Here is a 23,251-nt window from a genome sequence, read left to right as displayed (position 1 = left end):
AATGGATGTTTCAATGATGTGTCTATGTTTTCTCTCTGATGTGCCATTTTGTTCTGGTGTATAAAGGCAAGACATCTGGTTACTTACTCCTTTATCAAGAAGAAACTTTTGAAATGCCTTACTTATATATTCACCACCACCATCGCTTTGAAGAACTTTTATGGATGTATGAAACTGATTTAAAATAAAATTGTAGAATGACACAAAAGTTGGAAAAACATCACTTTTATTGCATATTGGAAAAAGCCAACAATACTTAGTACAATGATCAATGAAAGTCACATAATACTTGAATCCCTCTAAAGACACACAAGGAGCAGGGCCCCACACATCACTATAAACAATATCAAATGGGTTTACAGACTTTGAAACCGAATGAAGAATGGTAGTTTACTAAACTTACCTTCTAGAAATGTTTGACACAATGAAGGGATACTGTCAGCAACACAAGAAATTTTTGAATTGCTTAACATCTTATAGACTATTTTATTTAAAGGGTGACCTAGCCTCTTATGCCAAATGCTGACAGTGACTTGTTTGCCAAGAAACGTTACAGTTTGTCATTTATTGTCGACTGGAAGAGAACCCGATGAGATGATGGGATACAATCCATTGTTACACAGCCCTTTGTAAAGGATCATCCATGTGGCTTTTTCCTGAATCCAAAATGAAAATGCATCGAAAATCAACCAGCAGTTATTATCCAAACATATTCTATGTACAGATAGTAAGTTTTGTGACAGTTTTGGAACATATAGAACATAGAACAGAATTGAGCTTTATAGGCTGCATTGGAGTTGTTAAGAAAGAAGAACCAATGTGAGAGATAGCTAAACCTTCACCATTAGCTGTCTGGATTACTTCATTTGCGGGATATGAAGTTGCTAAGGAAAGATTATTCAACTCGGAAGTCATATGATTATTTGCACCTGAATCAGTGAGCCAAACTTGTTGTTGTACAGGTGCAGATGGTACTGAGAATGGAGAAGTAGCAGCATGCATTGCATTTATTTATGTGGTAAAATTCTTCTGAAAACAAGTTTCTGCACTATATAAGGATTGCCACAAATCTGACAACCTGAAGAAGCAACTGTCTTCCTATATCTACAGGTATCAACAAGGTGATTGTTTTTACCACAAATTTGACAGCCTTGAAATGTGGTTGTATTCCTAAACTGGCAAGTAGAAGCCAAATGATTACTCTTCCCACAAATCTGACATGGTTGATTCTGAAAACCATAGTTTAGAGCCCTTGGTGGAGATGTACCAAGAATTCCAGGGGCATGGCTAGAATGAAAATTCTCGTTGTTGTCAAACTTTGAATTAAAGTTGGAATTGAACCGATTTCTACCCTTATTGTTGTAGTTGAATGCCTTGTAACCATTGGAATTAGGACTATTATTATTAGCACCAGAACCAAAGAAAGACTGATTTTTGGAAGGAAAACTATTGGTTTGTGCCATTAATGCAGATAACATAGGTAAATTAGAGCCATTTTCAAGCAAAGCTTCTTCCGCAAGTAGTTGAGATCGAAGATCTTTCAATGATATCACAGTCTCATGGCCCCTAATCACAGATCTTATGGTATTGAATTCAGCAGGCAACCCATTTAATGTAAGAATCACAATGTCATCATCATCAAAGAATACACCAGTAGCAGACAATAAATCTCTTGCTTCTTTAATTATCCATAGTTCTTTAGAGCTAGTACTTCCAATTACACAAGAAACTGCAACAGGAGACAAAGTTGCAGTAATTAATTGCATTAACGCCTTATCATACATCTTCCATGTCTTGTAGTCATCAGTTGGAACCCTTGTAGAGGAATCACCAGACAAAATTGCCGAATTATCAGAGGAATCTTGACTAAATTGAGCAAGACAGGGCATTGAACCATAAACAAAACCAATTATGCTATGGCCTTCAAGAAGGAGCTGCATCTGGAAATGCCAAGCCAAATAGTTCGTCTCATCCAATTTCACATTTACCGAACTTGAAACAGACGAAATCAAAGAAGTAATCGGAGATTGGAAAGTCTGTAACTGAGCAGTTGTCACCATTGTTGCAGATTGTAAAGAAATCACAAAGAATCTTGACAGAAACCAAACCACAAAGAGTTGGTGGGCACGTTTTGAAGATTGAAGAACCAGACTGATGATTGCAAAGAAAGCACCACAAATACCAGAAACTAATCTGCAATATACCAATGTACCAGAAACCAATCACAGTAGCGAAAGCAATCGAAACCAAGATCTACAAATCCGTCAAGCTTTTATGCTTGTTCCGGCGATGATACCATGTAAACCATCAGAGGTTATTGAAGAAGAGGATTATACAGAAGCAAGAAGGAAGAAAGAGATAGAGAGAGAAGTAGAAGATCGAAGATATTAGAGAGAGAAATCTGTTGAGAATTGTTCTATATTTTCTTATTAGTTACAATGATTTGTTTCAAGCTATTTATACTATCATTTGGGAGCTTACACTCTAAGTAACAATATAACCAACTTAACTATCTTCATGATCTTATGACACTTGTCCATTTCCTACCCATTGGATCTTAATACTCCTAACACCTATGTGTATAGATACAAAGGATTTGAAACAATTTACATCATAAAAAGGACCAATATAAAAAACTAATTCGACACCTGAGTTTAGTATATATAGGAAAATTATGTTAGGATGAATATATACCTAAATGCCCTAATGCACTGATATCTAACAATAATATTATTAGACACATACAAATGATCTCATTAGTAACACGTATTAATAGAAGTAAGTCAGTATGTTACACTCACTTATATCAATACTCAACTAGAGATTGTCAGTAATAAAATCAGTTTTTTTTTTCCTTTTACTAGGTAACGTTACTCTTCGATATATTCGTGCATTCACATTCATATTGCAAAATATCATAGACAAACATATTTATTTGGAATCATGAGAGGACCTGAAAGGAGAAGGGAGTTTTGGGAGTAAGCGAGGCTTCCTCAGTTGGACAGGAAGGGTGGTCAAGAAGAAAGTGTCAACCCAATCGAGTTTTTGGTCTTCAGAAACTACAAAGGATTGTCCAAAACCTTCAATGTCTCCTGGCTGTTGCGAAATTTTTTTCTTCTCTTCCATGGGTAGGTTGAAGAACTCTTGAGTTTCTGTCTTCATTTTCTCCAACAAGGAAGAGCTCACACCATGGTTTACCAACTGTAAAAATATATAGAGTGAATAAATACTATGGCCAAAAAACCTACGAAATAGCAAATTCTAAAATTTATTATGCAGGCAAGGTGAAAAAAACATAGGTTAGGCCCAGAAAGTAGCCAAGTTAACCAAGGAAAAGAAGAACAAAAAGATATAATATATTTTGTAGCAACCTAATTTATAGCTTAATGCCTAGGCTTCCACATCATGGTATTTGTTTGCACCATACTTCACCCGAGCAGGGGGTCTCACATGTAAAGTCTAACGGCCATATGTACTTCACGTTATCCAAGTTATGAATCCCAAATCGGAGAGAAGAGACTTTACATGTTCTTATATTAGTTGAGCTACACTCCATATTGCCACTTGATTTTGTTATGAAACCTCAGTATTTTTCAGATCAGCCCATTCGATTGATACCTAAAATGGTTTTATCCGTAAAAACGGTCCTTAAATAACCAAAAGGTCGAAGCCATGAATTTCCAAAAGGGTAGGCTGGCTATTTTTAAGTTTGACTCACTTGTTGCTAACATGAATTTCAACCAACGACAAATCAAGGGAAAGTTTGATATAGAAGTGGACTGCTAATTTAGCTTAACTTGAGGTGAAATATATATAATTAATTACATGATTACATAGTTATGTACTGCTTTTCGTATCGCCAACGAAGACTATGATACTAGACTAAATGATCATCGACAAATTCCTCGAACTCGTGGGCGCAAAAAACAATCAGAACTATTTGATGAAAGATTTAAGTAGAAGAGGCTAGGTAATTTAATTACCTGAAAGAAACCCCACTCTTGGCAAGCAAAATGGAGCCTGGCTATTTCAGATTCAGAAATGGTTGATGTTGGAACTTTCCAATTAGCAAGAACCCTAAATCACAATCCACATACATGTATCTGAACAAGAGTTTGATTATCAATTCAATCCAAATGCATTTGATAGAAAGAAATAAATAACTTCTCACATTTGGCTGCCGTATGTTTGATAAAGCCATAAAATCCTGAATAAAGAAGAATCTTCTATTCAATGGGGACCTTATGTTCTCACTACAATAGGGCTAGTTTCTGTATAGAACATTTTCCTCTTGAGCAGGGACCGTTCCATATATAGATGTTGTTCCAAACTGCATTCCACCTATTATGGAGCAGTTGGTAACTGAAAGCACTACTCAATCCTTATAGACGTGGGGCTTTCCATCACTTCAACATGTTTGCCTTAAGGTCCTACTTTAAAGGAAGGAAGTTAACCTAATAATTAACTCTAACTGATTATAATTATAATGTGACAATTCCTTATCATGATTTGTAGAGTCCAAATAAGATTCCAACAGTTGATTCTTGGGAAAGCAATTGCTGCATGTCAATGGATGGTATTTGATGAGCATGATGATCAGAACTGATGATCTCTTGATGATGAGGCTGTATGTATCTGGGTGGGATTGTGAGTATTGGCTTCTGTACTAATTCTTGAACACTAGGAACAAGAAGAGAACCACCGTACAAGCCCTTCCCTGCAAATGCCTTTTCTTCCATACTTAGCTTTTGCGTACGCTGTAAGTAATGGGTGTTTTAGATAGGCTCTGGTAATGGTATATATACTAACTGTGTAGAATACTATGTGTGTGGGCAGGGGCGGATCCACAGTAGGGTCGTCGGGGTCGCACGACCCCTTGGAAACCATGGAAACAACCTTGAAGCTCCCATATGCGACCTCTTGGAGCTGGGGTCGTTGGGGTCGTCGTCAGGAAGAGGAAGAAGAAGACTCGGCAGCGGCAGGAAGAGGAAGAAGAAGCAGCGCGCGAGCAAATTTTCAAAACAGACGGGCAAAACGGCGTCGTTTTGGCCCAGGAAATTTTTTTAAATGACCTGGCCAAAACGGCGTCGTTTTGGGCCAGGCCGAACAAAAAAAAAAAAAATTAAATTCCCACCGTGTCCCCCCCAGTCCCAGCCTTCCTACCCGACTCAAAAGCCCCAATTTCTTTTGTTTTTGTCATCCTCCAACCCTAACTCAATTCCCCCAAACCCTTAACTCATCTCCTCCCTTGCTGCTGCTGCTCCCAAACCCTCTACGTCAACTCTGTTTGTACCATACTTGACTAATCCCGAAACTACTGAGCACCGGTCAACGTTATACCGTCAAGGACCCAGAAGAGTTTCCCTTCAACCAGAAGGCCAATCATAATGCGACACGTGTCGACATCAGAAGCCAATCACAGCACGACACGTGTCAACATCAGAAGCCAATCACAACACGACATGTGTCAATATTAGAACAAAACTAGAAACTCTCTTCTATAAATAGGGATCATTCTCCCACAATAATCTCTAATGTCATTTTGTACTAAACTATTCACTAGAACTCACTAAACCAGAGCTTGAACCTATGTATTTGTGTAAACCCTTCACAATTAATGAGAATTCCTCTACTCCGTGGACGTAGCCAATCTGGGTGAACCACGTACATCCTGTGTTTGCTTCTCTGTCTCTATTCATTTACGTACTTATCCTCACTAGTGACCGAAGCAACCAAGCGAAGGTCACAAAACCTGACACTTTCTGTTGTACCAAAGTCTTCGCTGATTTTGTGCATCAACATTTGGCGCCGTCTGTGGGAAACGACACTTATTCCCACTCTCTTCAACTTTGTCAAGCTGGTTTCCACCGCTCGTACACTCTCTTTTGGCCAAGCATCTCTCTCCGATATGGGGAGCGAAAGAAGCCACAGCACACAGAATGACACCCCTGCTGGACCTAGTATGAAGCAACGAAAGCAGGAAGGAAATAGAGTTACTCTTCAAGCTAAAGTCGATGAGCTAGAGGTTCAGAACAACAAGATAGCGATGAAGAATGAAGTCCTCCAGGAACAATATGAAAAACTTTTCGAGATGCTTCACGAGGCTAGGCAGGCTCAAACACACAAGCTCGTCGCCCCTGTCGAGGTCAACAATCAACTGAATGCCCCCCAACACGGAGGGTCGCCGATATCCGACACGGACATCCCTGATAGGGATCGAGCTACACATCAATGTGATAATCAACATGAGACTTCTCTCAACCCAGCTGCTTCAACCCGAAGCAGGAGAAGTAGAGGAAAACACCTCCTCATAGAGGATGTGGAAGGATCAAAAGCTGTCTATCGCGATTGTCGAGACTTCCTAAAGCAACGTCGAGAGAATCCCATCCACATAAGCTCGAAGATCAATGACCCAAGGGTTTCTGAAAGACTCGGTCCTCTTCCACGACCCAGGCCAGCCGCCAATCTAGAGAAGGGGCAACAAGTCCCAGAAGAATATGAAGGTACTGGGGACTCAGAAACATTCCGACATACTCACTCTAGAAGTCAGTGTGGCGAGTCCAGAGAAAGATCACGCTATCTTGATCAAACTTTCCTACTTCCAAGAGGCGATGGGGACTTAAAGAAGAAAACTTCAGTGGTGCACGACTCCACTCAGGACCCCCTTATCCTGCAGCTCCTTGAGGAAGTAAACAAGCTGAAGGCTGAACGTCAAGCCGAGATACCTGACTGGAACCAACCCAGGCCTGGCCCTCTCACAAGAAGGATCCTCAACACTCCCCTCCAAGCGAAGACAAAGCAGAAGCTTGACTTACAGCTCTATACTGGAAGGGAAGACTCGATTGAACATTTTAACCTCTTTGAGTCCACCATGGTATACCGGGGACACACCGACGAAGAACGGTGCCTTCTCTTCCCCTCCACCCTCTCTGGCGGAGCTTTAAACTGGTATTGCCGTCTTCCACCTGAGACAGTAGACTCATTTGAAGAGTTGAGAAAGCTGTTTGTCTCTCAACACATCTTCCAGACCGATCGCTTGCATTCCGCAGATGACTTGTACACTATTCACCAGAAGCCGGATGAGTCATTACGAAAGTACGCTGGCCGCTTCAGCCATGAGTATTCTCACTGCGCTGAGGCAGATGACAAGACCGCCCTCAAGGCTTTCACTGCAGGCTTACGTGACTGTTTCAATCTCAGGGCAAAAGGAAGGACTTCCATCCTCACCAATCTCATTTTAATAAAAAGAACAAGGGGCACTATCGCGATAACTCAGGATATCGTCACAATAATGCCCGCCCCCAGGCAGTCAACGCAGTGGGCCAATCACGTGTCAAGACAGGCCCTACCCCGAGGTATGAGACATACACCTCTTTGAATGCTACATGTGCTGCCATCTACCCCAGTATAGCTCACCTGATACCAAAGCCAAAGCCAAGACAGCCAGATTACAAGTCCACGAAGAACACGGGCATGTTTTGCTGCTACCACGAGTATAATGGCCATGATAGTGAGAAGTGCATTATCCTCCGTGACCATATTGAAGCTTTGGCACGTGAAGGAAAAATTGATCAGTTCCTCCTTCACCCTCTAAGGGATAACCGTAACCAACGCCAGGTGAATGTGATATATTCCATAAGCGGCGGCACACCCATGTCTGAATCTTCCAATAGGGCCATGAAAAGCAGTGAACGAACTTTGAGACCTAGCCATCAAGTGTTTCACGTGGAAGACATCAGAGGAGGCAAGTATCAAAAGCCTAACTGGGATCCAATATGTTTCTACCCTGAGGAAGAAAGAGGTATCATCTACCCTCACAATGACCCGCTGATCGTGGAAGCTCACATAGCAAATTTTGATGTGAAACGAATCCTGATAGACACAGGTGCTTCAGTCAATATCATGTTTGCTGAAGCTTTCAAGGCACTTAATGTAGCTGAACACTTGCTCGATCGCTCGATTTCTCCTCTGATAAGCTTCTCTGGCGATATCGTGCAACCTGTAGGGAGTATACACTTACCCTTCACCATTGGTACAGGCCCCTACACAGCTACTATTACCACTAACTTCTTAGTGGTCAACTGCCCGACGGCATACAATGTCATCTTTGGGCGCACAGGCATCAATGATCTCAAGGCCATGGTATCCACACATATGTTGTTGATGAAGTTTCCAACCCCTTTCGGCAATGGGTACATCAGGGGAGATCAACTTAGTGCTCGATCATGTTACAACACTTCAGTCAAACAACAACACCTGCCTGTCCCCAAGGAGACTCTTTTTATACATAACCAAGTCGTAAAGACCAGTCCAGATGAATCCAACTCGGGTCTTCAGGATGGCAACAGTCAACCCGACGACCCTCGAGATGACTCATTCACCCAGCAAGCACAACCCGCTGAAGAGTTAGAGAAGATCTCTATCTCCAAAGACCATCCAGACCGCATGGTGAATATTGGCACCACTTTGTCACCACCCCTTCGGTTGTCGCTGATCTCCTTTTTGCAAGAGAACGCCGAGGTCTTCGCTTAGTCATATAAAGATATGCCGGGCATCTCTCCCGATATCATCTGTCACCACTTGAGTATTGATCCCAAGACCAAACCAGTAAAACAGAAGCGAAGATCTTATGATGTTGAACGATACGAGGCGATGAAAGCAGAAGTTGAAAAACTCAAAGACATAAGCTTCGTCCGTGAAGTCAATTACCCAACATGGGTAGCAAATGTTGTCCTTGTTAAGAAAAATCCGACCAAGGAAAGTCTCCTGCTTCAAAAGGTCTTGTGGAGAATGTGTGTCGACTACACCGACCTAAACAAAGGATGCCCGAAGGATAGTTTCCCCCTTCCTCTCATTGATAGACTTATAGACTCTACGGCAGGGTGTGAGCTCTTGAGCTTTATGGACGCTTATTCAGGATACAACCAAATCATCATGAACCCCTCAGACCAAGAACACACGGCCTTCACTACTGACAGGGGACTATATTGCTATAAAGTCATGCCTTTCGGCCTAAAGAATGCAGGAGCAACTTATCAGAGACTGGTCAATTCAATGTTCGCCGAACAAATTGGGAAAAGCATGGAAGTTTACGTTGATGATATGCTAGTCAAAAGCAAACATGCTGACCAACACATCACCAACCTATCTGAAACTTTCACCATTCTAAAGAGGTATCGAATGAGGTTGAACCCCAACAAATGTGCCTTCGGCGTGGGCTCTGGCAAATTCTTAGGCTTCATGATTAGCCAACGAGGCATTGAAGCTAACCCTGAAAAGATCAAAGCAATCCTCGACATGAAAGAGCCAATAACTTCAAAAGACATCCAAAGCCTTACTGGCAAGGTGGCAGCCTTAACCAGATTCATCTCTAAGGCCACAAACAGATGTGCTCCTTTCTTCAAAGCACTCAAGGGAAATAAGAAGTACATTACATGGACGGAGGAATGTGCCAAGGCATTCAGGAACCTCAAAGAGTACATGAGTAAAGCCCCTCTGCTCTCCAAACCAGAAGTTGGTGACACTCTCATCATCTATCTATCGGTTTCGGCTTCAGCAGTCAGTTCTGTTCTTATTCGAATGGACAGTGGTGTCGAACGGCCCGTCTACTACGCTAGCAAGGCCCTACAAGATGCGGAGACACGATACTCCAACATTGAGAAATTAGCTCTAGCATTGGTCATGTCTGCTCGGAAACTTCGCCCTTATTTCCAAGCACACGCCATCATCGTGCTTACCAATCACCCTCTTCGACAGATACTCCAGAGTCCTGACACGTCTGGACGAATGATCAAATGGGCGATAGCATTGGGTGAGTTTGACATCTCCTACCAACCAAAACCAGCCGAAAAAGGTCAAGCAGTAGCAGATTTCATCGCCGACTTCACATATCCTGTTGACATTGCTTCTACACCTGAAGCAGTAGCTTCATTACCATCGAAAACTCAGAAAGTAGAATCAACGACCCCAGCATGGAGTCTGTATGTTGATGGCTCATCCAACCAACAGGGCTGCGGAGCAGGATTAGTCCTCACTACCCCCGACAAAGTGGCGATGGAATACGCTCTTCGTTTCAAATTCAAGGCATCGAACAACGAGGCCGAATACGAAGCCCTTCTAGCAGGCTTGCTTTTGGCCAAACACCTTGGGGTTAAACGAATTGATATCTTCAGTGACTCCCAATTAGTGGTCAACCAAGTCACAAACAACTTTGATGCTAAGGATAGCTCCATGGCAGCATATCTTGCGCAAACGCGACTTTTGCTCAAGCACTTCCACTACCAGATCACCCAAGTTCCTCGAGCGGCAAACAGTCATGCAGACGCTTTGGCTCGCCTCGCCTCGGTAGTGGAAGACAAGATTGGGAGAAAAATTCATGTCGAATTGTTGGCAAAACCAAGCACCATGGTCGCGGAGATGTACAATTTACAACAAGAAGATAGTTGGATCACCCCAATTTATAAATTCCTTGCTCATGGCACCCTCCCAATTGACAAAGTCCAAGCTAAGCAGATTCGATACAAGTCTGCCCGCTACCTGATCATTAATGACCAACTCTACAAGCGCGGTTTCACCCTGCCATACCTAAGATGCCTTACACCTGCGGAGGCGGAAATTGTCCTTCGGGAAATACATGAAGGAGTCTGCGGAGATCATGCTGGGTCTCGATCCCTAGCTCACAAGACTTTTCGCCAAGGATACTATTGGCCAACACTCCACCAAGATGCCATCAGAATATCTCGCTCATGTGATAAGTGTCAACGCTACGCAACTATCCCTCACTCCCCTCCCGAGCCGCTCACTCCTATGATCAGCCCTTGGCCCTTCGCCCAATGGGGACTTCATTTGATCGGCCCAATGCCTGCAGGGAAAGGCAAGGTCCGCTATGCAATCATTGCAGTTGACTACTTCACAAAGTGGGCTGAAGTAGAACCCTTGGCAACCATTACTGAGGGAAAAATAGAAGACTTCGTATGGAAGAACATCCTCTGCAGATTCGGCATTCCCAATGCGATAGTCATGGACAATGGGCGGCAGTTCGACAACAAGAAGTTCAAGATGTTCTGCTCTAAGTTCAACATCAACTTATGTTTTGCCTCTCCAGCCCATCCCCAGTCTAACGGACAAGTCGAGGCCGTTAACAAAATAATCAAGCGCATTCTGAAAACTAGCTTGGACAAAGCTAAAGGTTGTTGGCCAGAATTCGTACCCCAAGTCCTTTGGTCATACCGCACTTTATATCGGACTTCCACAGGAGAAACTCCATTCTCACTTGCTTTTGGTACAGAAGCAGTTGTCCCAGTTGAGCTTGAGCAAGCAACATACCGAATCCAGAACTACATACAGAGTGAGAACGACAAGCAACTCACCCTCAACCTGGATCTAGTCGAGGAACACAGAAATCAGGCTCACCTGAGGAATGTCGCCTACAAGCAGCGCATCTCCAACTACTACGACTCAAGGGTCAAACCTCGCTCTTTCAAAGTGGGAGACTGGGTACTGAAGAAAAGATTACTCTGTGATAGAGTCCCGAGTGAAGGAACACTCAGTCCTAACTGGGACGGACCGTTCGAGGTCGTCGGCATCAGTCGCCCTAGCTCCTACAAGCTCAGAAACTCCGACGGCAAGACCCTTGGCCATCCATGGAATGCTGACCACTTGAAGTACTATTACAAATAAGACTCACATTGTACAAGTGTTAAGCTACAGCCGTTCGGCATCCTATGTAACAAAGACCATTTGGTATGAATTCAATAAAGAGGTGATTTAGCCAACTCGGCCATAAACTCTTTTCCATTCTGAGCAATGAAACACTCAAGTGTTGAAGCTTCAACGCAAATGTTTCCAATACAAAACAAAATCTAAGTATGTGTCAACAAGACTATACAAAGGATCTACATCATACATTCCAACACATTCATACATTCCAACACATTCATACATAAACATCATACATTCCAACACATTCATACATAAACATCATACATTCCAATACATTCATACATAAACATCATACATTCCAACACATTCATGCATAAACATCATACATTCCAACACATCCATACATAAGCCAACTGTGCTTCGAAAGGGTTCAACACACTTTGTGTCATTCGACATTTGCCACAATGTGCCTCGACACCTTGCCCTTATTCTCACCAACTAGGTGATGAAGGAACTCACCTTCGTACCACCAACTAGATGATGAAATGTACAACCCGTACTCTAATATTATTTGGAAACTTGCCACCCTTATCACCAATCAGGTGAAGAAGGAACTCATCTTCATGCCACCAACCAGGTGATGAAATGTACAACGCGTACTTTCCTTCATGCCACCAACCAGGTGATGAAATGTACAACGCGTACTCTCCTTCATGTCACCAACCAGGTGATGAAATGTGATGAAAGGTGATTAAGGAATTCACATTCGTACCACCAACCACGTGATGAAAGCAACCTACCATTCATTCCATTAACCAGAAGACGAGTGGTACAACTTGTACATGTGAACTCCTAGCATTCACAGATAATAAAAAAACCATCAAGCTTTACAACTCAACTAGGTGAGCACTTATGCCTAACAAGAGCTATAGTCACCAACAAAGTCTTATTGCAAGCCAACAATGGCTTCAATGCATGGTATACGAAGATCAAGCTCTTCAGCCCTCTTGCATCTGCTTCAGACATTTCTCCTCTGTAACAATGCAAACACTACAACTCATAGAACGCTTCAAACGCTTTTGATCAAGACTGTTCGAAGCAAATTCAATTTATATGGTTCATCCAAACCTTCGACTACTACAAGATGTGGCTTGCATCACAATCTCTCGCTTAACAGTATGGAAGCAAAATTTGTATACGTTGTCTCTCCCACATTTTCAAATTTCTAGTTTTCCCAAAAAAAAAAACAAAAAAAAAAAAAAAACAAAAAAAAACAAAAAAAAAAAACAAAAAAAAAACAAAAAAAAACAAAAAACAAAAAACAAAAAAAAAACAAAAAAAAAAACTAAAAAAAAAAAAAAAAAGAGGAAATTGGAAATTGGGAAATTCAACAAAAGCTTCATCAATGGAGGACAAATATCAATCTCAAAAGCTTCGTACTATGTTCATCAAGATAGTGCGAAGCATAATCAATTTATGGTGCCAACAAAAACTTCATCAATGGAGGACAAGTATCAATCTCCAAAGCTTCGCACTATGTTCATCAAGATAGTGCGAAGCACAATCATTTTATGGTGCCAACAAAAGCTTCATCAATGGAGGACAAGTATAAATCTCCAAAGCTTCGCACTATGTTCATCAAGATAGTGCGAAGCACAATCAATTTATGGTGCCAACAAAAGCTTCATCAATGGAGGACAAGTATCAATCTCCAAAGCTTCGCACTATGTTCATCAAGATAGTGCGAAGCACAATCAATTTATGGTGCCAACAAAAGCTTCATCAATGGAGGACAAGTATCAATCTCCCAAACTTCGTACTATGTTCATCAAGATAGTGCGAAGCACAATCAATTTATGGTGCCAACAAAAGCTTCACCTATAAAGCTTCAACACCAAAACTTCACCTATAAAGCTTCAAACACAAAGCTTCACCTATCAAGCTTCAACCCCAAAGCTTCACCTATAAAGCTTCAAACACAAAGCTTCACCTATAAAGCTTTAACACCAAAGCTTCACCTATAAAGCTTCACCTATCAAGCTTCAACCCCAAAGCTTCACCTACAATACCAAATTTCAACACCAAAACACATAAAAGCTTCACACACTCTTCATCAAGATAGTGCGAAGCTAATTCCAGTGGAGCTGAATTTTGGACATCTTATAGTTCTTGAGCAGATGAACAACTTTCACGAAGGAAATTTTTCTATTTGAGCGACGGAAGTTAGAGTGTTGAAGCTCCAAACATGACGGTCAGATTTCTGCAAGCTTCAAAGCGGCTGCGGTGTTTCGAAGATCTGGAAATATTCAACCGTTAGTGTGTTCTGAATTTTTGATATGTTATGGAAGAGATGATGAGGAACAACTTCCATGAAGAAAGTATATTGATCTGAACAAGAGAAAATGGAGTTTCGAAGCTCACAACAAGTCTGACAGATTAACAGAACATTGATGAACAGTTACTCATCATACTTGAATTTCTGAAGTTGTACTACTCCGATGGATCTCAAATTTGGATATGTTGTAGTTCACAAGATAAGGAACAACTTTCATGAAGACGACTTTGCAATATGAGCTATAGAGAATGGTGTTATCTTGCATCCACTCAGGCTGATTAGTGGAAACGAAAAGCAATTCCACCAAAGAAAAGATGAAAAAGAGAGAAAAGCTACTAATTGCACTTGATCTTGTCTAGTCAATAGCATGCAGCATCAAACACACAAAAGTTGGAAATATTTTTAGATAAAGCATATACGAATGTGTGACATCGAAACAAGGATTCGTTACTTTGACAAATTAGTAACAAGCGAGACACCTCATTCGGCAACTCTCTTCGCCTGAAGACTTGGGGGACTCCCACCATATGCTACTGCACCTTGATACTCGGCAGTCTCACAACCACTCAGTGACTTGGATTTTTCAAGTCTCCAACCGAGAAGTTTTCCTCACTCGGGAAATTAAGGGAACACTACCTCAAACTACATGCTTCACTCACAAAGCTTCAACAATACAGGTTTCAACAAAAGAAAAAATTCAAAGAACTTTATGAAGAAGGCTTTGGTGTATTTAACACAATATGTTGAAATGAAGCAAAGCTTATTTATTAATATTTTCGATAAGCCACAAATATGTACATATACATGAGTCAAAATAAACAAACAAAAGGGAGCCTTCACAAAGGTTGCTTAGGGGAAGTCTCAGCAGTCGGTAGAGCCCCAGAAAGAGAAAGCACCGGAGGGTGGTTATCCGGAGCCTCAGTACTTGACAAAACCCCAGAAGGAGGAGGCATTGAAGGTTCATCATTTGAAGCTTCATTACCAGGTACAGCCCCAGAGGACGAAGGCAATAAATGCCTTTGGAACAAACCCACAAACCGCTGATGATCAAGTAAAACCTTACCATCAGATTCTTTCATCTGGTCAAGCTTCCTCTTCATGTTTGTAGCATAGTCATGGGCGAGCCGGTGCAACTGCTTATTCTCATGCTTGAGCCCTCTAATCTCCTGTTTGAGACTCATCACTTCAGCAGCCAATGATTCAACTTGGCGGGTTCTAGCAAATAGGCGTTGGGCCATATTAGACACAGAACCTGCACACTGAACACTAAGAGCCAGAGAGTCCTTAACAGCCAACTCATCAGATCGTTTGGAAAGTAGTCTGTTATCTTTGGGAGTGAGAAGGTTCCTGGCCACCACTGCAGCGGTCATATCATTCTTCATCACAGAATCCCCAACGGTAAGAGGACCAGTAGGGGATATGAAGGATGGGCGCCATATGTTGTCTGGAGAAGGCGTGGCTGTCTCTTCTCCAAGGTTCAAGTCAAAACGACGGTCGGAGGGTCCAGACATTTTCAAATGTGTTGAAGAGGGAAGAGGTCAGACAAATCAAGATCTTAGAAGTGCAAGAAATGAGCTTCTACTGGTAGAGATTCAAGTGTGCTGTGGAACTTAATGCCAGCCTCTATAAAAATCTGCACTCGACGGAGCTTCAGAAATCGAAGAGGCGTTTGCTTTCTCAAAAGTTGGGCTGCTCAGAGACCACGAGGGCCGATCTCAGAAATCGAAGAAGCACCTGCTTTTTCAGCCTCGTCAGCACCTGTCACATGCACACTCAGCTTTGCGGAAATTACGGGCAATCTGTCGAAGATTTCTGGTGAAGTAGAAAGCACGTGAATCTTACTGTTCAATCACCGCTCTCCATATGCACCATCAACTCCTCGGGTACCACATATAACTTTGTCAAAGATCTCTGACAAAGTTTAGGCACGAGAATTTCGAAGTTCCAGCTACCCTACTATTACCCATAAGGGTAAAGGAACAGCACCACTGCTTGACAACTGGAAAGTCTCTATGTGTGTCGACCTCCGTGTTTTGCGGCAAGACAGGTGGGCAAGAACGTCCAACCTTTACTCACATTCGAGAAAAGACTCCCAACATAATTACTTTCTCAAAAATCGGAGTAGCACCGCTTTCCGAATCTCGAGAGTCAGATCCTCGACGGGATTGCTTGTTCGAAAACCGAAGAGGCACAACTCTCAGAACTTCGAGAGCCAGATTTCCTTAGATAAAGCTTGTCTGTAATCTTCACACGTAACATCAGCTTTCCAGATACCACATACCACTTTTTCAAAGTGCTCTGACAAAATTAAAACACGTGAAGCTGGCAGCTCCCACTACATTGTTGTGACCAAGAAGGGTAAAGGAATAGCATTACTACTTGTTATTGGGAAATCCCTATATACATAGACCTCCCTCCTCAACGGACAGGCAAACCTGCAAAAATGCTCAACCCTTTCTCGCATTCGAGAAGGCACCCTCAACATAACCTCTCGAAATACTCAGCTTTATTTCCCCCCGATAATACCTCAGCAAATAAGCCACACCAAGAACAAGAGTATCTCATATCATCAGGGTCGAAAGCAAGAGTATCCCATATCATGCTTTCTCCCTGTCTTTGTCTTTGTCCTTGTCCACACCTGCAGGACAAGGAGAAAGAGAGCAGTCAGTCGGAACCTGAAATCAAACCTCCAATTTGGAACTGACTGCCTGGAGCCTTTGCCTGGTTGCTTACTTAGCATTGCTCTCGAGTACTCATCCTCAACTGCTGTCAAGGTCACGAATTCCACCGGCAAATACCTCATGACAGTTGATCAGATATTGGCTCTTTACACTGAAGCTGCCAAGCGTGGATGAGTCACTATGAAGGAATGTTCTGAAGGACCATTTAAATGCAAAGGTTGCACACCACTTCTGCCATGCAAAAGATTGAAGCAGAAGGTTCAACGGTAAAAGTATCCCATATCATCAAGGTCGAACGTACTCTAGATTTGATGGACTTGTTTTGACCCTCAAATTCTTGAGTCGGCCTTATACTCTGAAGGGCACCAGAAAACCCTCCAGCACAGTTCAAGAATAAGCCTGTGGAAAGTTACTTCTTCAAAAGCAAAAGTATCTCATATCATCTCTTATCCATTTGCTTCTCCTTATCCTGGCAGTTGAATGAGAGACAAGGAGAAAGAGAACAATCAACCGGAAGCCGAAGTCAAACCTCTGATCCTGGGTTGCTTACTTGGAAGTTTAACTGCTTACCTTGTCTGTCACCTCTTTCGGCAGATCTCCTAGCTCGGCGACTTGGGGGACTCCTACTATAGGGTTTGTATCTCACTTGACCAAGCCCGAAACTACAAGTAAGCTTCAAGTGAAATTGATACATTACCTTGTGCATCTTCATCGGTTAAAGATACCACCCCTGGATGGAGGAAGCGTACTTCCAGAGAAGATGCCACATCTACCTATGAGAAAGATAAGGCAAGTGAAGACGATACCACACCTCGGTACTTAGAAGTTTCATGATTACTCAGCGGCTTGGATCTTGCAAGTCCCCAACCGAGGAGCTTCCCTCACTCGGGAACTTAGGGGAGCACTGTTTGTACCATACTTGACTAATCCCGAAACTACTGAGCACCGGTCAACGTTATACCGTCAAGGACCCAGAAGAGTTTCCCTTCAACCAGAAGGCCAATCACAATGCGACACGTGTCGACATCAGAAGCCAATCACAGCACGACACGTGTCAACATCAGAAGCCAATCACAACACGACATGTGTCAATATTAGAACAAAACTAGAAACTCTCTTCTATAAATAGGGATCATTCTCCCACAATAATCTCTAATGTCATTTTGTACTAAACTATTCACTAGAACTCACTAAACCAGAGCTTGAACCTATGTATTTGTGTAAACCCTTCACAATTAATGAGAACTCCTCTACTCCGTGGACGTAGCCAATCTGGGTGAACCACGTACATCCTGTGTTTGCTTCTCTGTCTCTATTCATTTACGTACTTATCCTCACTAGTGACCGAAGCAACCAAGCGAAGGTCACAAAACCTGACACTTTCTGTTGTACCAAAGTCTTCGCTGATTTTGTGCATCAGCAAACTCCATCTCCTCCCTTGCTGCTCCTCTGCTGGCGGCTCCAACTCCATCTCCTCCCTTTGTTTATATTGTGAGTATTTATTTTGAATATTTTGTATATGTAGAATATATTTAATTAATTGAAATTCAATTCATATTTATTTTGTGAGTTTTTATTGTGAGTTTTTATTGATGGTTTGTTTATATTGATGATTTGTTTATATTGTGAGTTTTTATTGGTTTGTTTTTATTGATGGTTTGTTTATATTGATGGTTTGTTTATATTGTGATTTTTTATTTTCATTATTTTGTATATGTAGAATGCAAGATGAGATATTTAATTTAATTGAAATCCAATTCATATTTATTTTGATTATGTTTATGGTTTGTTTATATTGTGAGTCTTTATTTTGAATATTTTGTATATGTAGAATATATTTAATTTAATTGAAATTCAATTCATATTTATTTTGATTATATTGATGGTTTGTTTATATTGTGAGTTTTTATTTTCATTATTTTGTATATGTAGAATGCAAGATGAGATATTTAATTTAATTGAAATCCAATTCATATTTATTTTGATTATGTTTATGGTTTGTTTATATTGTGAGTATTTATTTTGAATATTTTGTATATGTAGCAAGCATTATTATGGAACGGTTTTTTAAGAGAAAGTCATCATCGGGTTCGGGTAGTTCGAATAATGTTGATAGTTCAAATACTATCGGTAGTTCAAGAACTCCAAGTTCAAGACAAAGTCAATTAGATGATGTTTTGGGTAATCTTCAAGCGGATCCTGGATTAAGAACTCGAATAATAGATTATGACGCTAATATGAGAGATGAGGTCCGAAGATTATATCTACAAAAAAGACCTTGTCAACCTAGAGGTCATAATTTCCCAATAACTAATATGTCGGGAATTAATCGACGCTTCATTCCCCAATGGTTTGATGAGTTTGATTGGTTGGAGTATAGTGTATCTAAAGATGCGGCATTTTGTCTCTATTGCTATCTCTTTAAAACCAATTTTGAACAAGTGGGTAGTGAAGCTTTCACTGGAGATGGATTTAAGAATTGGAAGAAAGGGAGAGAAAGATTTAAGATGCATGTTGGACCGGTTGGGAGTGTTCATAATAAGGCTAGAGAAGCTGCTACAAATTTGATGAATCAAGCTACACATATTGAAACGGTAGTGAGCAAACACTCTGACCAAGCTCGTAAGGCTTATCGCACATGCTTGATTGCTTCAATCAAGTGCACTAAGTTTTTATTGCGACAAGGTCTTCCTTTTCGTGGCCATGATGAAAGTGCCACTTCAAGCAATAGGGGAAATTACTTGGAGTTATTGCAATTCCTTGCAGATAATAATGATAAAGTTAGAGAAGTTGTGATGGAAAATGCTCCGGGGAATCTCAAATTACTAGCTCCTTCCATTCAAAAAGAAATTGTGAATTCATGTGCCCTTGAAACACTTGATGCTATCATGGATGGTCTAAAAGATAGATTCTTTTCAATATTGGTGGATGAAGCACGTGATGTGTCTGTGAAAGAGCAAATGGCTATGGTGTTGCGTTATGTGGATGACAACGGGCATGTAATTGAAAGATTTGTGGGTATCCAACATGTTACCGACACTACTTCAAGTTCACTAAAGGATGCTATTGACACATTGTTTTCTCGCTACGGTTTGAGCATTTCCAAGCTACGAGGACAAGGTTATGATGGTGCTAGCAATATGAGAGGTGAGTTGAATGGCCTTAAAACAAAGATATTGAGAGAACAACCTTGTGCATATTATGTTCATTGCTTTGCTCATCAACTTCAACTAGCTCTTGTTGCCGTAGCAAAGAATAATATAGACATTGCCTCTTTTTTTGCAACGGCTAATAATGTGGTTAATCATGTTGGAGCATCTTGTAAGCGGTGTGATTCACTTAGAGGGCAACTTCAAGAAGAGCTTGTGATAGCTTTTGAAAATGATTGTCTTATAACGGGGCGAGGCTTAAATCAAGAAACAAGTCTCAAACGTGCCGGTGACACACGATGGAACTCACACTATGGTACCTTGATTAGCATCATTTCTATGTTTTCATCCGTGGTTCATGTGCTTCAAATGGTTATTGATGATAATCCCAATGAAAGTGCGGGTGAAGCAAATACGTTAATGAGAGTGATACTTACTTTTGAGTTTGTGTTTCACCTTTTCTTGATGAAAGTCATATTGGGACTCACAAATGATTTGTCACAAGCATTGCAAAGGAAAGATCAAGAAATTGTGAATGCAATGGCTTTAGTGAAATCATGCAAGGAAAAGCTATATTGGATGAGGAATAATGGGTTCGATGCATTGGTTGATGAAGTATCTTCTTTTTGTGAAAAACATCATATTGATGTTCCTAACATGGAAGAGGCATTTATACTTCCAGGGAGGTCAAGGCGTTATGCTCCAATAAAGACAAATCATCATCATTATCGTGTGGAGCTCTTTATTTATGTCATTGATGAGCAAATTACGGAGTTAGAGGATCGCTTTAATGAGGTAAATACCGAGTTGCTTATTTGTATGGCATGTTTGAGTCCGAAAGATTCATTTGTAGCTTTTGATAAACCAAAGTTACTTCGTCTTGCTCAATTTTATCCTCAAGACTTTTCGGATGAAGATCGTTTGGCACTTGAAGATCAACTTGAGATTTATATTCATTATGTGTGTTCCAGTAGTGATTTCTCTCAATTGGAAGGGATTGGTGATCTTGCAAAAAAAATGGTGGAGACAAGGATGCATCAAGTATTCAATTATGTATATTTGCTCATTACATTGTCTTTAGTTTTACCAGTTGCAACTACTTCAGTGGAGAGAGCATTTTCTGTCATGAATATTGTTAAGGGTCCACTTAGGAACAAAATGGGAGATCAATGGTTGAGTGATAGCTTGCTTGTTTATATTGAGAGATATATTTTTGCTTGTATTGAAAATGAAGCTATAATGCTTCGTTTTCAAAATATGAAACCTCGTCGTGGACAATTATAGTTTGTAATATTGTTTCCATTATGAATTATGAATGAAAGTACTATGATTTCATTTTCAATATGTTTTTCCATCCTAAATTTTTATTTGAACTTTTACACTGCGACCCCTTGGGGTAAGATTCCTGGATCCGCCACTGTGTGTGGGTGTGGATGTGTGGGTGTATACATATACATATACATATATATATATATATGTATGTATATGTATATTTTGTTCCTCTCTCTTGTTCTTGCCGTTGGTGCTACGACGACGACTGATGATCAAAAGGTTGGTTTGTCAGACTCTCCTTTGTGCCTCACTTTCTGTATGAGCTCAGTAGCGATATGGATCTGTCACCAAGCTACCTTTGAATCTCGATCTGATTAGAATAGTCTCTCTCTTCAGAAAGGACACGTGGTTCCTTCATATATAATCAAAATAATGAGTATTTTAATGGTCGAGTATTATTCTTATATATTTATATATTACATAAATGATGAGTTAGAACATCTACAGCAGACTTCCTAAATGAGCTCCTAGCTAAAGCTTAGAGAGGATTTGAAAATGTTCATTTCCAATCACACTTCCAATCCACTTCTTGAGATAGAGATTATACTATGAGCTACTAAATCAAAGGAGTGAGACTGGAGAACCTAGCATTAATCACTAATATTTAATAATATTTTAAATAAAAAGTCTCTGCATATTAGTCCACAATTATAGCTTCCTAACTTAGAGTCACTTAGTACTACGGTTCAATTCTTGTTAAATACGAGTTTGAACCACATTATTGCTAGTCAATTGTGGGGCTAAACCTATCATTGCCCCTTAGTATAGATAATATTGTTTGTTCAAAAAAAAAAAAAAACTTCCTAACTTAGAGAATATAATTGGAGAAGAAATTTTTTAGGGATCTCTTAAAATAATTTACTAGTCTTTTTAGCTGCAATCTAACTAAAAACTATTTCATTATATTTCTGATTTGATTAATACTTTGCAAGGATAATTTATGTGATACACCTTGAAAAATAACGGTTCGAATCGTTAAAGTTCAATGTGATGTGGTTCCCACAACTATTTCTTTTTCTTTCTTTTTTAAATTAAGATTCATTTCCTTAACTGCCTCTATTTACAATATAACTAAGATCTTGTAGAGGATAGAATAACATTAGTTTGCAACTATTTTTCCCAACTCATTGTAAAGATCTTGTAGAGATAGAATCATTGAAGCATTATTAATCTTCTAAGCATATAAAGGGAGAATGCAAAGGATAAGGTTTTCATAATATTTAAATTACTCTCTTCTATTTGGATATCAAAAATTAAAAATAAAATCACAAAAAAGAATCCACGTAGTAGGACCATAGATGGTTACGTTCATTATTATTTTTTTGAAATATATTTAAATAAAAACAATAATATTTAAAATAAGTAAAATTAATAAATAATAAAAAAATAAAACAATAAAAAGAGTCGATTTCTAAACTAATAATTATGATACAAGCAAGATGTCTAATATATAAGGACAAGTCTTGCTCAAATCTACTATCGGAGGCCCGCTTAGGTCGGCCCCATGGCGACTTTTATTGTTATATATGGGACTTTTCTGAGTTCGTTGTCATCTTTGCATAATAGTGCGGATAAGAATTCTAGAGAGGTTGACTACTTTTCTCAGTAATTCTAGAGAGGTTGACTACTTTTCTGAGTTCATTGTCATCTTCGCATTAAAGTAGTGCGGATAAGAATTCTAGAGAGGTATCACGATCAGAAGCAATACTGCTCATGAACTGACAGGTTTGTCCAGCATGCATTGACATTGAAAAGGCTTGGATCAATAATGTAATGCAATGTAATGTTGAATTAAGACGTCACGCAACTATAAACTTATTTCGTGTAAGTTGATCTTCTTTTACTAATAAGTATTGCCTCTTTTTCTTTCTGTTATGTTTCAGTATCAAAACGCCGAAGAGACATACACGAGGGGGGCTCTTTGCACTCGAGTTACACAAACAATTTTGCTGGACCTGAATGAAAAAAGTTGAAGTTTCATCATAAAATAAAAGCAACTTTAACGAAAAGCTCCAAGTACTGTTCACTTTAATGAAAAACCATATTTTTACACTAAAAAGTCAATCCTGGTACTGTTCACTTTACCATTTACT

At 40.3% G+C, this 23,251-nt stretch overlaps 2 protein-coding genes across 2 annotated transcripts; one reads left to right on the top strand and one right to left on the bottom strand.

The window, feature by feature from the left end:
* Positions 1–1,048: 1,048 nt before the first annotated feature.
* Positions 1,049–2,060, bottom strand: LOC139189551 (uncharacterized). Its single transcript, XM_070808526.1, has 2 exons — positions 1,202–2,060; positions 1,049–1,104 (listed from the first exon to the last, which is right to left on the bottom strand). The coding sequence occupies exons 1-2, from the start codon at positions 2,058–2,060 to the stop codon at positions 1,049–1,051; spliced, it is 915 nt and encodes a 304-aa protein (XP_070664627.1).
* Positions 2,061–18,992: 16,932 nt separating this feature from the next.
* Positions 18,993–23,131, top strand: LOC139189550 (uncharacterized). Its single transcript, XM_070808525.1, has 2 exons — positions 18,993–20,621; positions 23,042–23,131. Exons 1-2 carry the CDS (start codon positions 18,993–18,995, stop codon positions 23,129–23,131), a joined length of 1,719 nt encoding a protein of 572 aa, XP_070664626.1.
* Positions 23,132–23,251: the final 120 nt, after the last annotated feature.

This window comes from Malus domestica, chromosome 11, assembly GCF_042453785.1.
Source record: "Malus domestica chromosome 11, GDT2T_hap1".
Lineage (NCBI taxonomy): Eukaryota > Viridiplantae > Streptophyta > Magnoliopsida > Rosales > Rosaceae > Malus > Malus domestica.
The sequence above is the reverse complement of the archived record's forward strand: the minus strand, read 5'-3'. Positions and strand labels throughout refer to the sequence as shown.

Coding starts and splice junctions, on each gene's coding strand:
- LOC139189551 (XM_070808526.1), bottom strand. CDS start 2,060: ATGGTGACAACTGCTCAGTTACAGACTTTCCAATCTCCGATTACTTCT. Junction 1,105..1,201: donor ATGTCAGATTTGTGGGAAGA/GTAATCATTTGG, acceptor TGATACCTGTAG/ATATAGGAAGACAGTTGCTT.
- LOC139189550 (XM_070808525.1), top strand. CDS start 18,993: ATGTCGGGAATTAATCGACGCTTCATTCCCCAATGGTTTGATGAGTTT. Junction 20,622..23,041: donor TAGAGGATCGCTTTAATGAG/GTAAATACCGAG, acceptor GTTATGTTTCAG/TATCAAAACGCCGAAGAGAC.